Source organism: Hydra vulgaris, chromosome 10 (genome assembly GCF_038396675.1).
Source record: "Hydra vulgaris chromosome 10, alternate assembly HydraT2T_AEP".
Taxonomy (NCBI): domain Eukaryota; kingdom Metazoa; phylum Cnidaria; class Hydrozoa; order Anthoathecata; family Hydridae; genus Hydra; species Hydra vulgaris.
The window spans coordinates 27,860,001-27,880,857 of NC_088929.1; the positions used below are offsets into that span (position 1 = coordinate 27,860,001).

General features: G+C 25.9%; 1 protein-coding gene across 1 annotated transcript in view; it reads left to right on the forward strand.

Moving 5' to 3' along the window:
• The window catches only part of LOC100215909 (serine/threonine-protein kinase TAO3), a 51,038-nt gene extending 30,951 nt beyond the window's left edge, over positions 1 to 20,087 (forward strand). Inside the window, exons 14-19 of the mRNA XM_065807675.1 lie at positions 12,053 to 12,181; positions 12,260 to 12,445; positions 12,652 to 12,891; positions 12,982 to 13,194; positions 14,718 to 14,900; positions 19,054 to 20,087. Coding sequence (XP_065663747.1) covers positions 12,053 to 12,181; positions 12,260 to 12,445; positions 12,652 to 12,891; positions 12,982 to 13,194; positions 14,718 to 14,900; positions 19,054 to 19,470 — 1,368 coding nt within the window. The 3' untranslated portion in view covers positions 19,471 to 20,087. The remainder of the gene's footprint in view (positions 1 to 12,052; positions 12,182 to 12,259; positions 12,446 to 12,651; positions 12,892 to 12,981; positions 13,195 to 14,717; positions 14,901 to 19,053) is intronic.
• The last annotated feature ends 770 nt before the right edge of the window (positions 20,088 to 20,857 follow it).

Consider the following 20,857-nt stretch of genomic DNA (forward strand, 5'->3'; position numbering starts at 1 on the left):
CAGGTAAATAAAAAGCAATTGCTTTTACTCAGCATTTTTGGAGTAATTTCTCAGCTTTACTTGAATAAAATTTTGAGCGATTTTGCTGAAGTTTTTGTTCGTGTAAAGCTGAGCAATTACTCAGTGTTTTTGAAGTAAATTGCTCAGTTTTACGTCAATAAAAAATTTAAGCTTAAGATTTTGCTCAAATTTTTATTCATGTAAAGCTAAGTATTTACTCTACAACACTGAGTAAAAGCTATTGCTTTTTTTTATTTATCTGGTCTAATAAATCTTAATTAATGAGATTAGCTGGGCATAAAATAACACAGATCATGTCATATTAAAATAATCATCTGCAGGCTTTCATATATATTAAATGTGTGTATATTTTTTATGTTAATTCACCTACCCAAGGCTGAGAAGGCCACTACAGTCGAGGAGGCTACTTTAGTTGTGGTTACAACCCTCAATAAATCCAAAACATGAAGCCCTTGCGCGGAGAATAATTTGGGTGCGGTACAACCAGGGACGTGGTGGGGATCGAACTTAAAACTTCTCGCTTATGAGGCGAGCACTCTACCACTATACCACAACCACATTATATGTAAATATTGTTTATATGTATATATATGTATGTATGTATGTGTGTATATATATATATATATATATATATATATATATATATATATATATATATATATATATATATATATATATATATATATATATTTATATATACTTCAATATTGTATTTGTTGCTACAAATGTCATTGATAACATCATATTGAAATAGTGCTGCAAGGATTGCATACCTGAAGTGAGAGTTATTTTTTTTAAATGATGCTAATCAAAGTTTTATTCAGCAGAAACTTATCTTTATCTATAATTCAGCAGAAACTTATCTTGTAAATATAATTTTTTTGCACATCATACTTTTTTAGTGTTCCACTTACAGTTCTTTTAACAGGAAAAGAATTTTAAAATTTTTAACATAAGTGCAATATTAGTAAGTGGATAAAGTGCTGCAGGGATTGCATACGTGAAGTAAGAGTTTAGTGGAGTGTTATATTACAGTTACAGGCCTTGTTTTAAATAAAAAATGCTTAATGAATTAGCTTAACGCTATATTTGACGTCATAAAATTATCTTTATTTTTTTTTATAAACGTTAAGTGTTTTAACTACCGCAATAAATAAATAACCGCAAACTAATTCAATTTAACAATGTACCGTTCCCTCTATAGAAAAAACCTGCAATGCATTTTGGTCTTCGCATTCACCATAAAAATAAACAAATAAGTGTTTAAATTTTTTTTAAAAAGCAATTAAGTATTTTTATTTAAGAAGACCTTTCAAAATTATTTCCAATGATAAAATATATTGCAATAAACTATTAACTCATTCCATTCAAGAAAATATTACTGTTGAGACAAAAACAACAGCATCAAAGTATTACAGTGGTATAACTTGCTGTGTTCCATTATGCTACAACAATTTGGTCAAAAACAAAAATTTATCATTTTACCTTATCCCAAAGGAAAGTAATTTGAGAAAAAAATGGTTAACTTTAACTAGTAGGAAAAATTTTAACCCTTCTATTTCTCATCAGGTTTGTTCAGTCCATTTTACAGGAGGGAAAAAGACCTATATGAATAACTGTCCATCTTTACTGCCAAAACTAGTTTAAGACAAAATAAAAAAACCAAGAACCACAGTAAATAGTTCTATTGGATATAAAGAAAAATAGACAAAATTGAAAACAAAAAAAATGATATTAATATTTTGTTTAAAGAAACCGAGCCTGAAAAGTTAAAATAAGAAATTAATTTCTTAAAGGACATTGAACATTATAAAAACTAAAAAAATAGAAATGGAAAAAATTATTATGAACCAAAATCACATCATCAATCAATTAAAATTTACAGTTGACAAATTTAAACATAACCAAGCACACCTTAAATTTTATACTGGTTTTGAGTCATACAACTTATTTAAAGTTCTATTAGAATATTTAGAATCTTCTGCAAGCAAACTTATATATTGAGCGTCAAATACAAACATTGAAAAAACAACAGATTTTGACTACAATAAAAAGGGAAGAGGATGTATAAAAAGTTCAGAATTATTTTTAGTTCTAACAATATTTCCACTTGGTCTTTTAGTTGAAGACATGGGGTTACGCTTTGACATATGCTCAAGTCATGTTAGTAGAATCATATTGATGTGAACTGATTTTTTGCATTCTCAAATGCATATGCTACCAATTTGGGCAACAAAACAAACTGTAGAGAAACAATGCAAAAATGTTTTAAGGAAAAGTATGAATCGACAAGGGTAATTTTAGACTGCACTGAACTATTTATTTAAATGTCTACATCTTTTCGAGGCCTGTCTGCAACTTTTTCTAATTATAAACATAAAATTACAGGAATGGGATTAATTGGAATAGCACCTAACGGAGCCATAACTTTTGTTTCTGATTTATACTATGGTCGTTTTTCGGACAAACGAATTATTAAAGATGTGGCATATATAAACTACTTGAACCAGGAGACAGTGTAATGGTAGATAAATGTTTTGATATTGCTGATGATTTACCAGAAAATGTTTCATTAAATATATCATCATTTCCAAATGGAAAAGCTCAACTCAGCCTTGAAGACAAGAATAATTGAAAAGAAAAATTGCTGCTGTTCGTATTCATGTAGAAAGACCATATTTTACAAACACCATTAAAATTGTCTATGGCACCCGAAGTTAATAAAACCTGGATAGTTTGTTGTTATTTAGCAAACTTTTTGCCACAACTTGTTTTAGATAAATAAAATATTTGTAAAAAATAAAAACTTTATAATTTAAACTACAAATACATTTTCTTGCATAAACTCAAAGTAAAATTTAGTTAACTCTGGTAAAGTAGTTTTTTCCCATTTTTCTTTAAGAAATTTAATACTCTCAACATCTTTTTCCGTATAAACTATAAAGTCTAATTCTTCTATCTCTAATAATGTCATAATACCTTGGCATTGATAAAAGTAAACATGATTTTGTTTAAGCATTGTTTTATCATTAACAACAGCATGGAAAAATGTTTTATCCTAACAAGCTTCAGCTATATCTAAATCTTTTTTTGAATAAGGACACTTGATTTCAATAGCCATTATTTTTTCATTTACTGATACTATTCCATCAGGGTTTGTACCAAGCCAAGGCCATATTGGATTAATGATAAATCCACATTTTGTAACTGGTACATTTTTCATATTTTCATATATTTTTATTGCAGTATTTTAATTTATTTTACCCCATTTACAAGCTTTGTTGAAGAAGTTATTTTTATTATTTTTCAAAATTCTATTCAAAATGGAGGCAGAAAATTTTTTGTCTATTAATAACAAAACCAAAGTTTGGAGATTTTTTTTCCTTCGTGCCACAACCTTGTAGATTGTGTCCAAATTTTTCATTCTCCAAATTCTTTTTTTATTTCAAATTCTTTATTCTCTCTTTTGATAGAGTTAAATGTGCAAAAATTGGGTTGCACTTAAGTCTCTATTTCCTGATACAAAAGGACACTTTCCTGAATTGTTGGAATCTTTTTCTAAATCACTCTTTTCAAAGTAAACCTTAGAAAGCTTTATTGGATCTGAGTTTTTTCCTTCAGCAGGAACATGCCATTGCTGTAAAATTTCTGTGCATGTTTTATCAAATGGTATAGAGTTTAAATTTAATTGTTTATATTCATTTAATTGGTATAATACTGCAGCAACATGCTTTCAGCATCCTCCATACCAGCTTTACAATTACATTTAGCATACAAAACAGCTCCTTCTTTTTGACAAAGATGTACATAAACAAGGTACTGATTTTTTTTCATTGAAGCTGAAACGCTAGCTTTAATCAGAAAAGAATTTATTTCAATATCAACATTTAACTACTAAATTTTTAACGAAATTCTCTTTGAACAGCTGATAACCAGAAACTTTATGCTTTGAAGCACATCTATCTCCGTAAATCGTTGAACTATCGTCTATAATTAGGTATTTGTGTATTATTTCTTGACTTATATTAGGAAGCAAGCAAAGACATCTTGACCATGAGCTTATTTGCTCCTGTACAATTTCTTCAGCATCTATCTGATTTAACTGACTAGTTATTTCTCGAAACACTGATTGAAATAGTTTAAATGTTTTTAAAAAACATGGATCGTCATCAATAACATTTAAATCATGTTCCAAATTACTTTCTTAGCCATTAACTGTATTTATTTCTGATATGATAATATTTGTTTATTTTTGGTGAATACGAAGACCAAAATGCATTGCGGTTATTTCTTATAGAGAGAATGGTCCATTAAATCAAATAACTAAAACAATGTATAAACGTTGTAATTGTAGATATATTATGAAAAGTTTGTTATGTTTTCGATTGTTATTCTTATATTAATTTTAGTTCAATATTATTTAGTAAAATATATATTTTTTTTTCATCATTTCTGAAATTAGTTTTTGAATAATTACTGTTATTGAATCGTTATTGAATAAAAAAAAATAATGAGTTTTTATTTTTAAAAATTTTGGGAGTAAACAAAAAATATTAACATATTAAAAAACAAATTAATTATTTGTTTATTATTAATTAATTGTTAATTATTTAAACAACGATTTTGTTTTGACTAGCAAAAAATAATTTAGGTTTTTAAATATTTTTTAAATTTATGTTGCTTAGCATTTTCACTTGCGTTATATAAAAATATAAAAAAGTTTAATGTCTGTTTTGAGCATATTTTTGATACATAGTTAGAATGCGTTCGCCAGAAACTTAATGCATAAATGTTTTAAGTTATCGTAAAAATGTTTTACATTTAAACAAATCACAAAGTAACACAGAACTATAGAGAAGAATCGTTTTTAACAATTAAATTTTTTTTTTTTGAATTTTATTAAATTAAAAAAAAAAAGTTAAAGTAAATATAAAAGTCTTAATTTTGCAAACTCTTTTGTTAATTATTCTTTTCTTAATAAACAAAAAACTTTTTAAATACTTCTACACAATATTTTAATCGTGCAAACTTAAAAAAATACTAAAGTAAAGTAAATATATTTAATAATTTGAATCGTATCTGTTTATAATAAACATTTGTTAAAATTTGTTCATTGAAAATTAAGTTCCTTAACTTATAAACAAACTTAAAAGTATTTTCATTCTATCTATAATTACAAAACTCTTTTTTTCGTTTGCAAGCAATTTAATTTAGAGTAATAAAATTAAAAAAAGAATAATAAATATGAGGTAATCTTTGTTAAGAAAAAAATTTATTTATTGAACAATATTTATTTTTATTTATATACCAACTTAAATAAAATATACTAACATGTTAAAATATTTTAACGTGACTTGTGCCATTTATAAACTATATGTGCGCTTATGGCACCAATGGTTTTGGATAAAATTTTATTTTGATGAAGATCACTTAAGTTAAACATGATTTTAATAACATAAGTATTTTTCTGTGATAGTTTCAATTCGAAAAGAATTGGCAAAGTCCCTGAATTTAAAAGTTTTCAAAGTAACTCTTTTGTCCTTCAAATTACAATCCATATTCGAACCTTAAACAATTTGGAGAGAATAGAAATATACTAGGTTTTTATATACTAGTTTGTCTTATTTTATACAGAAATATACACTACATTATACATTACATTTACATACATAGACATTAGTAAAGAATTAAGACTGTCATTAAACTAAAACGTGCCTTGATATTAATATTAATTTAACAGAGCCTGTACGTGCATGTGCATAATGAAACCTCCGTTATATAAATATATTTAACGTAATATTAGTGTCACCAGTGGATAATATAGTCTACTCATGATTTCTTTATAATATAACTTTATAATATAACTTGATTTATGAAAAAAAAAATTATTAAATCGCACGCTGAAATTTAACAAATTGTCTTGATTCAAAAATTGCGAGTAACAGGTAATTTTTTTCTTCTTCTGTGCCGGCCCCCCATATATCTTAAAGTTAAAGGTATCCATATACCTTTAACTAATAAGAAAAGCAAAGAGTATTAATTAATAAAGAAGTATAATAAGTGCAATAAAAATAAATTGTTTATATATTGGCACATTTTTTTTAATATCTCAAAAAAATGTCCTAATATTTTTGTTATCAGAGATTACAGAATATAAATATTTTTTTTAATATAGATTTTTATAGAGCTTTTAACTAAATTTTTATTAAAAACATCTGCAAAAAATTTGTCATTAAGGATTGGCGAACTTTTATCATCTTGCTAAATATTTAGATAAAAAGCTTAGCGCAAAATTACGTTGAATGTAATTGTTATAAAAAAATAAGAAATATCATTGCGATAAAAAGTTACAACAATTTTTTTAAATGTAACTTCTTTCAAATTTTTGTAACAAATATTTTTACATATCGTTATTCAAAAGTTAATGTGTTTTTTTTTAAATTAATTACTTTTTTTATCTTACCACTAATTTAAAAGTAAAAAAATGATAAAAAGTAGCTTAACCAAAAAGATGTACGTAAATCACTCTACGCATAACTCATTAAAACAAGGCCTGCTGTGGAAGGAAGTGGGTGAGGTTTAACTTTTGGGTATTTAGGCAGGTATTATTTGGTACAGTGTTTTTTTTTTTGTTTGAGTTTAAGTTGGCATTTTTAAACTTTAAGTGTGTAAAATATATTAAAGTAATGCCGACCTTAATACACATATATATATATATATATATATATATATATATATATATATATATATATATATATATATACATATATATATATATATATATATATATATACATATATATATATATATATATATATATATATATATATATATATATATATATATATATATATATATATATATATATATATATATATATATATATATATATATATATATATATACAGTATTGGAAAAAACTCAAGCAACTCAGGTTATAAAATCATACTTTTATTAAGAAACTCATTATTTTTTTATAATATCGAAAATAAATTTAATTTTTATTATAACAAAACATAGGTTACCTGAAAATTATTATATTTTTATAATGTATTAAATAAAAATAAAAAAAACATTTTTTTCTAAATGATAGAAGTTATTAAATGGAAAAAACTAAAGCAACTTTTGATAACAGATAAAATTAAATAAATCATTATATATATAAAAAAAAAATTAATTCTTTGTAGAGTAACCCTTGTTTTTAATTACATCTTCACAATGTTTTGGCATTGATTTTATCAAGTTCTCAATAGTTTCTTTTGGAATTTGTATCCACTCTCTTTCAATGGCCTTGAATAATTGATTTTGGTTGGAAAATCTGCACCCTCCTAATCTTTATTTTGCAATTTCCCATAAATTCTCTATTGGATTTAAATCTGGGGATTGAGCGGGCCATTTATTAATTCAATTTTATTATCTTCGATCCATTTTGTCACGAATGCGGATGTATGCTTAGGATCCCGGTCATGTTGAAATCTCCAACAAATGGGCATTTCCTCCTCAGCATATGGTAACATTTTTGTTTCCAAAATTTCTTTATATTGGAAATGATCCATTTTATTATTTACTTTCACAATAGGTCCTGTTCCACCCCATGAAAAACTTCCCCATGCCACCACAGACCCACCTCCATGTTTTACTGTCAAGTTACAGTATTTAGGCAATAATCTTGTCCCACTTGGTTGTCTAACAAAAAAAGTACAGTTTTTCATTGTTGCAGAGTCCATTTCCTATAAGTTTTGGCAAAATTTATCCTTGCTAGTCGATTTTTTTTAGATATGACTGGCTTACAAGCTGGCCGCCGACTTGGTAATTTAGCCTTTAGAGCTCTATTTCTGATGGTTCTGTCTGTTATATTTAACTCTAAGTTCCTTAAAACTTCAGTGGATGAAATTGCAGGATATTTTTTTATTTGTCTAATAATTAATTTATCTTCACAGGTTGTTGTTTTTCATGGACGGCCTCCCTTATGATTTACTTCTACATTACCAGTTGTAATAAATTTTTTTATTAATCTTGATATTACAGATTTATTAATATTATACTTTTTTTATTACTTCAATTGGCTAAAGTACACAACTATCTTCACAGATTGCAAAATTGACTGTGAATTCTTTTTTAAAAAATATTTTGTTTTAACCATATCATAAGAAATTTGTTTAAACTTGATTGTTATTGTAATATTTTTTTTTTAGGTAATAAATCAAAAAAATATTAAAACTTAACTCATATCATTTTGTAGTTGCTTTAGTTTTTTGCACAGGAAGCCATTTTTGCTTCCTATTATTTTTTTAATTAGTAAATTTTGAAAGAATAAAAATATTTTTTATTAACTTTATAAAATAAGGGAGGGGTAACAAAATAAAAATATTTCATTAAAATATTTTGAATAATTATTACTTAAATTTTAAAAAGTAGGATATTATACAAAAAGTTGCTTTAGTTTTTTCCTATACTGTATATACAATACTGTATAAAATGATTATAGATTTTTCAAAATTTCAATACTTTTGCTTTTTTTTTATGAATAAGTCATAAGAACATATTAAGTATCTCTTTCAAATAGTCCATCAAACATTTCAGTACATAGTTTGGCCAACTTTAGCCAATTTTAGGGCACTAACACATTTAGGTATAGACAAAATCAAACTTTGTTTTTGACAAAGTTCTTTAATTTTTGAACACACCAGTTTGGTTTTTGTTGTAAGGATACTGTATGGATCTCAGCTGTTTCCATAAGTTCTCAATTGGATTCGAGTCTGGAGAGTTTCCGGGCTATTTAAGTACTTTTATAGAACTTTTTGCAAACCCCTCCTTCGATTTTTCTCTAGTGTGGCATAAAACTATCCTGTTAAAAAATCCATTCTCTATCACCAAAGCCTGCTTGAGAACCTAGACAACTTTCTAGCAGTTTGATGTACTTGTTCTGGTCCATTGTCTCCTCAACTATGTGTAGTTGATTTGTGCCCTACACAGATTTGGCTCCCCAGACCATGATCTTTGTTGGAAATTTCAGGGACTTCTTTAAGAAATCAGGTTTAAACTCTTCTCCTGACTTTTCTTCTAACTGTCCGGACTCTGTCATCTAAAACTGCAATTGTGGGCTCAATAAAAAAAATCACCTGAAAGAGAAGTGACCCTTTAAACAAAAGTTGAATATTTGGCACTTGTGATATTCTCATATTTAAAATCATATTGTGCATAATTTTACATTTCAGTCAAAATTATGCCAGTAAAATGTTCAGAAATTACTGATAAAAGGATGTCTGTATTCTTACCTTGCTCCAATCTTCTTCTGTACAGGCTTCATGCTCCTTGGCCCACTAATACCGCTGTGCCTTCATTTGATTTGTCAACCTGGGTTTTTCTCTTGGTGGATATGCCTTCTGTCCGATTTTTAAAATTCGGTTGTTTACAGTCTGACGGCTTAAAAGTATTCTATTATCAGCTAATTCCATCACAATTTTCTTACAGAAGGTTTTTCTGTTCTTTTTTGTCATATTTTGTATATTTTGGTCAAGTCTTAGTGTAGTGGACCGCTTTTAACCACACATTTCAGTTTTTATATATATCAATGTTGTGAAAAAGTAGAGTATGCATATATAATATATATATATATATATATATATATATATATATATATATATATATATATATATATATATATATATATATATATATATATATATATATATACACACACACACACACACACCTATAGTAAAGGGATTAGATATACAGTTTGTAGTAAAAAACAGCTCCTCGATTGTCTGTGGTATTTAAACTGACAAAATTAAGGTTAGATTATAACAAAAAACGCTAATTAGAAGACTATGTTTTTAAAAACATTCTGAATGTTTTTATTTTTATTTTTTTACTGTAAAACATTCCCAAAGTGTTGCTACATTGACTATCTTATAGCCTCTTGCTACAAGGAAGTGCTGCTACATTGACTATAGCCTGACTCGTGACTCGCAACGGAGTGCCGCTATATCGACTGAGGGTTTGGTTAGGGCAGGCAGTCTATCAAATAATTCAAAAAGTTTTTAAATTTTTTTTCCGGTCATTAAAAAAACTTTTTTTTCAAAAAAAACTAAAAAACAACCATGCAAAAGTGTATATATATATATATATATATCACATCAATGTTGTGCTGACATTTTCTTGAAGGACAACTAAAAATATTATTTTGATGCAGTTAAGTCTACCTAAAGAGTTACTCATTTGCATCAAATTACTTTTATTAAATTAGTTGATTTAATTACTTTTTTATATTAATAATTTGATTAAAAATAATTAATTAATTTAAATAAAGTACTCATTTAGTAATTTGATAATTACATTTTAACAGTGTCTTAAAGCAAAAAAATTTAGCACAAAAACTAATGTTAATTAAATTAAATAAATTGCTGTTGCAATGTATTAAGTAATAATTATTTATTAAGTTTAATTGCATTATAAAAACTGATTTATATAAGCATTAAAATAACTATAAAGTCCATGGTATTACTATATAAACTATATATAAAAATGAGTTTAAAAGCTGAAATATTTTTTCTATAGATTATAAAAAGCAATAATAATTATTTTGATAATTGTCAAAAAAACCTTTTGCAGGCAGAAAAAAGTAAATGTTTGAAGAATATTCATATTTTAAAAGTTATTTTTAAAATGTAATTTTTATCAATACCAAAATAAAACATAAAAAAAGATTTTAATAGTATGAGTCGATGCATAAAACTTTTTTTTTTTTTAAAAAAAAAACGCACTAAAATATTAAGAAATCATTAAGTTACGATAACAGTTTTATTAAGTTTTTAACAATTTTAGTTCAAAAAAAAAAAAAATTTTAGTTCAAAAATTACCTGTTTTAATATGTTTGCATTAATAAGGTCTTGTATACTCTATTTTTATGCCATATATATTATTAATTTCTAAAACATACATATTTTGAGGGTGATCCAATGTACAAACTTTTAGACAAGAGGCATTTTTGAAACATCAAAGAAAAGCAACAAATTGGTAATGTGTACAAAAAATATTGTATTCAAAGATTTTTGAATAGAAAATTGACAAAATATACATAATTATTGCTTTTTGGTTAGAATAATATACATCAAAATTATTTTTTTTAATTCTTCTATATTTAGTAAGAGGATTTACAAAACAAATTTTTTCATTTATTAAAATCATGTTATTAATAAAAAAAACATATTTCGACTACAGCTAGTCATCTTTAGTTAAAATATTTAAAATTTGTTTAAATAAAGATGATAAGTAAACTACCTGCTCAAACTAATTTAAACATTTAAAGATATATACTTTTTTTTTTAACCTTTTATTAATTATTATTAGTTTACTTTTTTTTTTTGAATATATATAATTAATATTTTGCATAAATATCCCTTAGCAAACTACGTAGTGTATATAAGTGCATAATTCATATTTTAAAGGAATATATATAATAGTGCTGTACACTTGAAGAGTGATGAGTCCAAACTACGTAGAGTTTGTAACTGTAACAGCTGTAACACACAAACATACAAACATAATAAAAGTTAGTATTTAAAATGTTCATCCAATTTGTTTTTGAATTAGTTGATACTGACTGTGTCTATTGTTTCTTGTTTAAGATTGTTCCAGTCGTTTACTACTCTATTAATGAAAAAATTATGTCATTTATATTTCCTGTATATTGCCTTCTCAGTTTACAATTGTGACCTCTAGTTTTATATCCGTTATCTAGCATTTCGGGTTTTGTATAAAAATTTATGATATCATACCCTTTCAAATATTACAGTGTCATTTTATAAGGTGAAGTGAAGTACAGTGTCATTTTATAAGTCATTCACATTCAAGTTTAATAATTTTTATTATGTCAATCATAAAATTTTTATCATGTTAATCATAAAATTTGTATTATATGAAGTGAAGTACAGTGTCATTTTATAATGATCATAATAAGTTTATTTACAAAAATAGTTTACAAGAACTTATTTGTATTTAAACTTTTTTTTTTTTTTTTTTTCAGAGTAAAGAGAGTGTTAATGAAGAAAAGATTCTAATGCGTCAACTAAAAGAAAAACAAGAAGAAGAAATGTGTTATGTGATGAATCAATTGAAAGCAAACTACAAGCAAGCAAAACAGATTCTTAAAAAGGTTCTAAATTTACTATTAAAATTTATCTTTTGTGTCTTTCATGTTTCAACATATGCTGGAGAATTTTTCTTTATGCAGGATGAGCAATTGAAGAGAGCATCGGTTACCTCTTCTCAGTTAAGAGAACAATATACTGATCAGCAGAAGATACAAGAGCAACAAACGGCCTTTCAACATAAAATTATGGTAGAGGAAGAGTTACGAAAATTTAAAAAAAGTCAAATTTTAAAACGTCAAGCTCAACAAAAAGAAATGCTATATGAAGTATATATATATATATATATATTTTTTTTTTTATTGTTGTTGGTGTTGGTGTTATTGCTTAAGTTTGTAGGCAAAAAAAAAAAGTTTTTAAAAATTAAACACCCTACAGCATTGTGCAGGCTTTGATCAAAAAAAGTTATTATTATTAGAAATAAAAAAAATGCTTAGAAAACTAATTTTTTATAATCATTCACTTGTAATTTTAGGAGTTGAACAAGTTGCAAGCTCAAAAAGATAGAGCTCATCAAATGTTGCTCCATCATCATAAGTGTACAGAAGAACTGGAGTTTAGTCAAATCAAGGAAATGCATGATTTGCGGCTTGAGCAACAAAAAATGTTGCATGCTACCGAGTGGGACAATCAAATGGAATACAATAAGAAAGCAGAGTTAGATCTACAAAAAAAACACCTACTTGAACTTAGACAACGACCAAAAAATTTAAAAGTATTTTCTAAATAAAATAATAAACAGTATGTTTAAATATTTATTTAATTATTTATTTGCAAAGGTTACTTAAAAAATCTTTTTGCTCAGGCTCAAGAGGATCGTGTTAAGAAACAATTTAGAGAAACATGCAAGATACAGGAGCGTCAATACAAGCTACTACGAAAGCAGACATTAGCAAATACTCCCAGAGAGGAACATCAAGCTGTCATTAATAAATTTGAAGAAGACAGAATGAGAAAGTTTGCTGATCTTGGATCACAATATGAACATAGCATCAGTGACTTACTTCAAAAACAAAAAGTAGATTTAATTAAAATTTGTCTTCTAATAATTATCATAATTAGACTTTATTGTTATATTTTTGTAATGTGTTATAAAGTAACTAAAATGATAAACTCTGTTGAAAGTACTAAAAGGATTTAATTGGTTAACAGTTTAATACATTATGTTTTCAATTGGTTTATTTTAACTGGTGAATCTTAGAGACAGTATATTTAATATAAAAAGTTTATGAAAAATAAAACTTTTTGTGTTTACACTAAGTTGTAGGATGGATGCTTTGGTCTTATTAAACATTTTGAAACAAAACACAATTAGAAGTTTTGTCTTTAACTATTTAAAGAGTCCCTAATTTTATTGTCAAATAAGTATCAACCTTGAAGTGAAAAGAAGTGAAATTAGGCCAATTTATATAAATTATAATTTATATAAAAATTTATAAAAGCATTTTTTTTTTTTTTTAAAGTTCAAATAATCAGGTTTTTAGACTCTTTCTTTTTTGTAAAAATGTTTTTGTGGGCACAAGTTCAAAGCTATCAGGTAGATTTTTTATTTAAATTTGGAATTATAAAACTAAATATTTGCAAATTATAAAACAAATTAAATTAAATTTCAAAACCAGGTATTACAGAATATTAAAAAGATTTTTATTCATAGAGAATCTTTTTTATTTTCTATTTTTTATATTTACTTTTATTTTTATACTATTTTTTAATTCTACTATTTACTTTATTTATATTTTTTTTAATTGTTTACTCATTATCTTGAAATCTTGACATTTTAAAACCTTTAACAGTTTAATAAAATCTCTATTCCAAATGACTCAGATTGTGTATACATGGTTTATAATAAACACACCATCATTAAATATTTTTTTTAATTGTTTTTTAATTATTTTACAAGTCATTTCAGTTTATCTATGCTTCAAAGCAAACATAGGTAAGTTGAAATACAATTGTTCTAAAGAGCATGCATAAACAATAATAATTCTTTCTTTGTAATAGACAATAACAATTGTCTATTACAAAGAAAGATGAAAAATTTTTGAAAAATATAAAAAGAGCACAAACTTAAAATGAAACTATGTAGTTAATAGTTAAATGAATAACCCATTAAGTACATTTGTTTTATCAATGCTAATAACCTTTTTTGATTGCTACTATTTTTATTTCTATTCCTTATGTAAGAAAAAGAAAATTTTTTTTTAAATTTACAAAGAATAAAAATTTTTTTTAAAAAAAATTTTATTCTTTGTAAATTAAAATTTTTATTTTTTTTTTTAAATTTTAGTTTTTATTTAAAAAAATCTTAAATTAGTTCATAATTTTTCCTAAAACCAAATTTTTCCAAAAATTTAAATCCAAGTTTATTTTAAAGTCAACATTTAAAAAGGGTTTTTAAATATTTATTAAGTACATTTATATAAATTAATTGTTATAATTTTGACAACAATGGAATTTGTTATAATTACAACAATATGTTATAATTACAACAATGGAATTTGCTTAATATTTAATTATTTTATTTTTGCTATACTTTTAAAGGTTCGCTTAGATGAGATACAATTGGAGGAACTAAATGCATTGCGTGCTCAACTTAAGCAAGAACAAGACATGCTTATCACCTATCAAACAAGACAGTCAACACATTTAAAAAATCATATGGAAAAAGAACTCCAGGATCTTCAAGATAGAGTTGCCCTTCGTAAAAAACTTCTTGAAGAAAGGGTAAAGTTAATTTTATTTGCTTTAAATATTTTATATGTATATTATATACTTATGTATATTTATATACTTATGTATATTTATATACTTATGTATATTTTATATTATAGGTAATGCATGTATTTTTATACATAGATATCTACATTTTTGGATATATGAGTTTATTTTTATACATGGATATCTACATTTTTGGATATATGAGTTTATTTTTATACATTGATATCTACATTTTTGGATATATGAGTTTATTTTTAAATTTGTTTGCATTTTTTACTAAAATAAAATGTTTATTTTAGATCTTGTTACAATTGACAAAAATCTGCATATATACACACACAAACTATTAATATCGTTAATATCTTGTTGTTGTTGTTTTTGTTATTGTTTTTGTTGTCATTATCATTATTATTATTATTATTATTATTATTATTATTATTATTATTATTATTGTTATTATTATTATTTTAAAATACAAATTTTGTTTTTGTAATAATGTTCAATAATAGATTTTTTTTATTTTCTATTAACAAAGTTTCTGCACCCTAAATGCTGATAATCCTGAAAAATTAATAATTGTAGAATTAAAAGCAATGCATAAACAATCAATGGTTTTTTAATCAATTGTATAAAGTTAAATATTTACATGCATTTTAGTTATATATGACAAAATTATAATAATATTTACACGCTTGTTGCCAAACGATATTGTTAAGGTTGCAGCATTTTCTATTAAACATCAAAAGCCAAAATTAAATAAAGTGTAGAGTGCAAAATTAATTAATACTAGATGTAAGGACCACTGATTAGACCTTCACATGTTTGACCTTTTTATTGGGTTGTCCTGCTTCTGCTGATTCTACAAACTTTTTAAAAGTAGAGAAAACATACCAGCTGCCATAAAAGCATTTATTTCTGCTGATTGTCTATAAACAGAAAATTCTCCTTCAATTCTATCACTTTGTAGCTTGTAGTTACTCTGAAACTATACGCAGCTAACAAAACATCTTTTTATTCAGCAGGTTTTAGATTTAATATTGTTAGTGCTTATGCAAATGGACAAAATATTATACTAAGAGACCACAACAGATCTGCAACAAAGCAAGACATAATTAAAACCAACTAATAACTAATGCTTGCAGACAGCTATCAACCCTTCTGTTATTTTTAGGGGGCATTTTTGGTATCATGGGTAACATACTGAATTCGTTTAGGTCCATGCCCAATTACATAGATTTAAGTTGTTATAAAATAGTTGTTTCATTTTCAGTTATTCGTTTAGGTCCATATCCACTTTGAATTGTCTTGTGATAAAACTTTCTTTTTTTTTTGTTTAATCTTGTTTAAATTCAAATTTATAATTGAAAAAAGTAATTGTCGCTTTTTTCAATAATATCATTAACATGCAAATTATAAACTAAATATATTTTAATTATAAACTAAATTAATAGCTTTAAAAACCAAGCGATTGTTGGGATTAAATACTCAATATTTTGAATTAAATTATTAAGTTGCTAATCCTTAGGCTTAGATTGGCGAAGCACTGATTTGAGTGTTGGTAAATATAGCAATTATACTTATGTCAAATAAGGATGGTTTGCAATTTTTTGCAAACCATCCTTATTTGATATAAGTAACGAGTGGTTACTAAAAATCCAGACTAACTTTCATGGGCAATTACTCCCATAGTTTTTATGGTAGAGATTAAATAAAAATATCATTAAAAAGAGTTTTTAGTTATTTATTTATTTTAATTAAGTTTGTCTTCAACCAGTCTGTTTCTTCGGATTCGGCCAACTCTAACACGAGTTGACCCAAAAAGTGAAAATACAAGGTTAAGGTCAATTTTTTTCAGGCAAAGCTTTATTCTGGTTTGTAGTTGCTTCACGTCTTTTGCTTGCCAGTTACTCTCATACACTTTGCCTTTCAAAATAGCCCAAAAGTCTTCTATTGGACGACACTCCGGTACGGCTGGCGGATTGTCAACTTTTTTGATAAGATTGATGTTATGAGTCTCATAGCAGTTGGTCACGGTTTTGGCATAATGCGATGACGCCAGGTCCGGCCAAAATATATAATTACCATCGGCATGATGAGCGTTGATGAACGGCACTAATCTTCTCTTTATACAATCAATTTCATAGATGGCTTTATTGACTGCAAGGCCGCTGGGGATAAAAAATGGCTTTGAAATACCTTTGTCAGAAGCGGCCAGCCAGACAAGCACCTTGGGCTCGAACTTGCGCTTTTTGCGATATTTAACACTTGGTGGAGTCTTGTCTCTGTTGCTAGAGTAGTAGGTGCTGTTTCCATTAATTGTTGAGTGTGACAGAGTAAAGTAAGACTCGTCGTCAAGGATGACCGATTTTCCTTTAAAATCACGATAAACACGATCAATGCCGGTTTTGATTCGCTCATTCTGGTTCTCTAGTCGATGAGGTATACCCTGTTTTTTATAACTTTTGATGTCAGTGTACTTGGCAAGAGTTTTAATGATATGTGAATGACTGCATCCATATTTTCGACCAGCTTGCCTCATCGAAACTCAGTCACTGTGATCAAATATGGTTTTCAGGCGCTTGATACCCTTTGGGGTCATGATTTTGGCCACACGACCACTTCCTTGCACTCTTTTGTACCCAGAATCATTCTCAACACGTTTGATTATATCATAGATAGTGCTTCTTGGAATTTTTTCAGCATTGAAGTGAGCTACTGTGAACTTTTTACCTTGCAATTTATTTTTCAAATAGAACTCGTAAATCCGTTTTCTTACCTCTTCTTGCTTGGCCATCATTATTTTCTTAACTATTATTAATTATCTAAAAACAAGTAAATTAACTTATAGAGAATTAAATAAGCTTTAAAATGGATATAAGCATGAAAAAAAATAATTTAGTTTGTGGCATTTAAAATTCAGTTAAAGATAGTCCGGATTTTTAGTAACCACCCGTTATAAACATAAATTTTTGGAGTTTGTTCCATGTCAGGAAATTAGCTCAAACTCCTGATATATATTTATATATATGTATATCTATCTATCTATATATATCTATCTATATATATATATATATATATATATATATATATATATATATATATATATATATATATATATATATATATATATATATATATATATATATATATATATATATATATATATATATATATATATATATATACATATATATATATATATATACATATATATATATATATATATATATATATATGTATTTATGTATGTATGTATGTATCTATATATATATATATATATATATATATATATATATATATATTACATATAATATTTCATATTAATAAACACAGCCTCGTTTTATAAAACGTTTTATGAAAAGCTTCATTAGTAAAACGGTGATAATTATTCAAATAAAGCTCCATATTAGATAGTGACACGAGGACAGACGGCATCCCCGTTCTCATATAATATTTTCCATCCCCATCAAGTTTGTCCCCATCCAGTTTGTTCCCATCCCCATCAATAAAGCAAATTTGACAAACCGGTAAACCACATCCCAATAATAACATATATATAAAATTTTTGTATTTAGCCATTTTTTATTCATAAATTAAACTGTCCATGGTTCAATTGTATAGTTACGCGTACCTTTCCTTTGTTCAAACCATGCAGAAATAAGATTTTAAACCATAACTTCATAATTTGGTTATATTTCGCGTTTCTTAACGATCATGTTTAACACCTGTTACCGCTACCGCGGGATTACCAAGCACGTTATTACCGTTACCGCGGTATTACCAAGCACGTTATTACCGTTACCGCCGTATTACCGTAATTTGCGGTAATACCGCAAATTACGGTATTGCGGTAATACCGCAATTACGAATTGCGGTAATACCGCAATTCCCGTTACCGTGTATCTCTCTACTCCATATATGATAATTTAAAAATATATTCAATTTTATATTCATTATTATTTACTTTGCATTCGTTATTTAAATATATTCTTTATATGTAAAATATTCAAATATATGAAGTACTTCAATATATTTGAATATTTTACATTTTATATATGATGGTTATAAATTTCAAATTTGATAGATATTTATATTGTTCAACGGATATATTACAGTTGTTCAAATATAGGCTGTAACAGTTAATTGATTATTTTTTTAGATGTGTGAAGAGAGCACTCGACTTCAAGATATCCGCCAAGATCGTCTTTTAGGCTTACAAAATAAACACCAAAACGAATTATTAGAGTTTGATGGTTATTTGCGTAAAAATAGTGACAATAGCTCTCACTTAAATAACGTTGCAAGCTCGGGTAGTCCGAGTCTGAGTAGAAGTTTTAATCAGACTAGTCCTCGCAATAGTGGGCGTAACTTTACAGCACCCACAAACCGTTTACCAAACTCTTCCCGTGAAAGTTCAGTAAGTATGAGCAACCTACAACAAACAAACATTTTTTTTAATCCCCAAAATGACGACACCACGCATAACGCGTCTAATTTTACACCTTTGCGAACTCGAGAGAATCGAAACGGTAACGCTTCTGATCGACGCTCTTATATTGATTCGGGAAAAAGATAACTGAACTTTAGTGTACATATGTCAGGGTGTTATAACAAATGGATAGACAGAAAGTAGTCTAATAATAAAAGCTGTTCAATGAAGCTATAAAATAAGCGTTAATGCAAAATTGTTATCTGATATTAACTTAATCAAAGCAGGGTAATTACAACAAGTAAGTTGTTGTCTCAATCAACCAATCAGCATTTAAAGAGACTTCAAGATATTAAAAAGAGTTGCTGATTGCAAAGATGAAAAGAAAAAAAAATCTGTGATAAATTTCTTAGACTTTTATTCGTGTTTTGAGCTAGATTTTTGTTTTCTCTTTTAACTCCTGATATTGTTTTCTTTATACTGTTTTCTGTATGCTGTTTTGGAACTTTTTAACTCTTTTGTTTTTGTTTTTTTGTATCGATCCTACTAAATTTTTTTTTTCAAAATTTTGTCAAGTTATAAAGTATACATGCTATCCGAGAAGCAAGCTTTTTTTTTCTTTTATAATATTTTATAAAGGTTTAGATTTTATTACCGGTTTTCAAAACATCTTGTATTTTATGATAAACATCATCGTTGAAGATTGATTTTTATTTTTATATGGTTTGATTTATCATGCATACTTCTATATTAGAAGTCAGAACGAGCTGTTTTTTCTATTTATCGCATAAAGTGTTAAAATAACCGGAAAATATAAATTATATAATATATTAAAAATATCTATAAAACTTTAAGTATAACTTTTTTATTATTATTCATAGATAAAATTGAAATGGTTTCGTGATGTTTATAGTTAGTGGGGTTAGTTGGTTTATATATATACATATATATATATATATATATATATATATATATATATATATATATATATATATATATATATATATATATATATATATATATATATATATACACATACATATATATATATATATATATATATATATATATATATATATATATATATATATATATATATATATATATATATATATATATATATATATATATATATATATATATATATATATATACACACATACATATATATATATATATATATATATATATATATATATATATATATATATATATATACATACAAATATATACATACATACATACATATATATATATATATATATATATATATATATATATATATATCATGGCCTACTTAAATTACACGACCTGATTTGTTGCATTTTCCGTAAAAAATTAAGAGGCCAGTTTTTTTACGGCTTATGTATAAAAGCTTGAGTTTCTGTTATGGTTATGAGTCGTGTTTGTTTTATAAATCTTTTATTTTTATTTTATTAAAATGGTTAAATAATAGTTAGATTCTCTTTGAGTATTTACATTATGTTTTTCTGGATTTTTTGCTAACTGATTGCTTGCTTCAGTTAATTCCAAT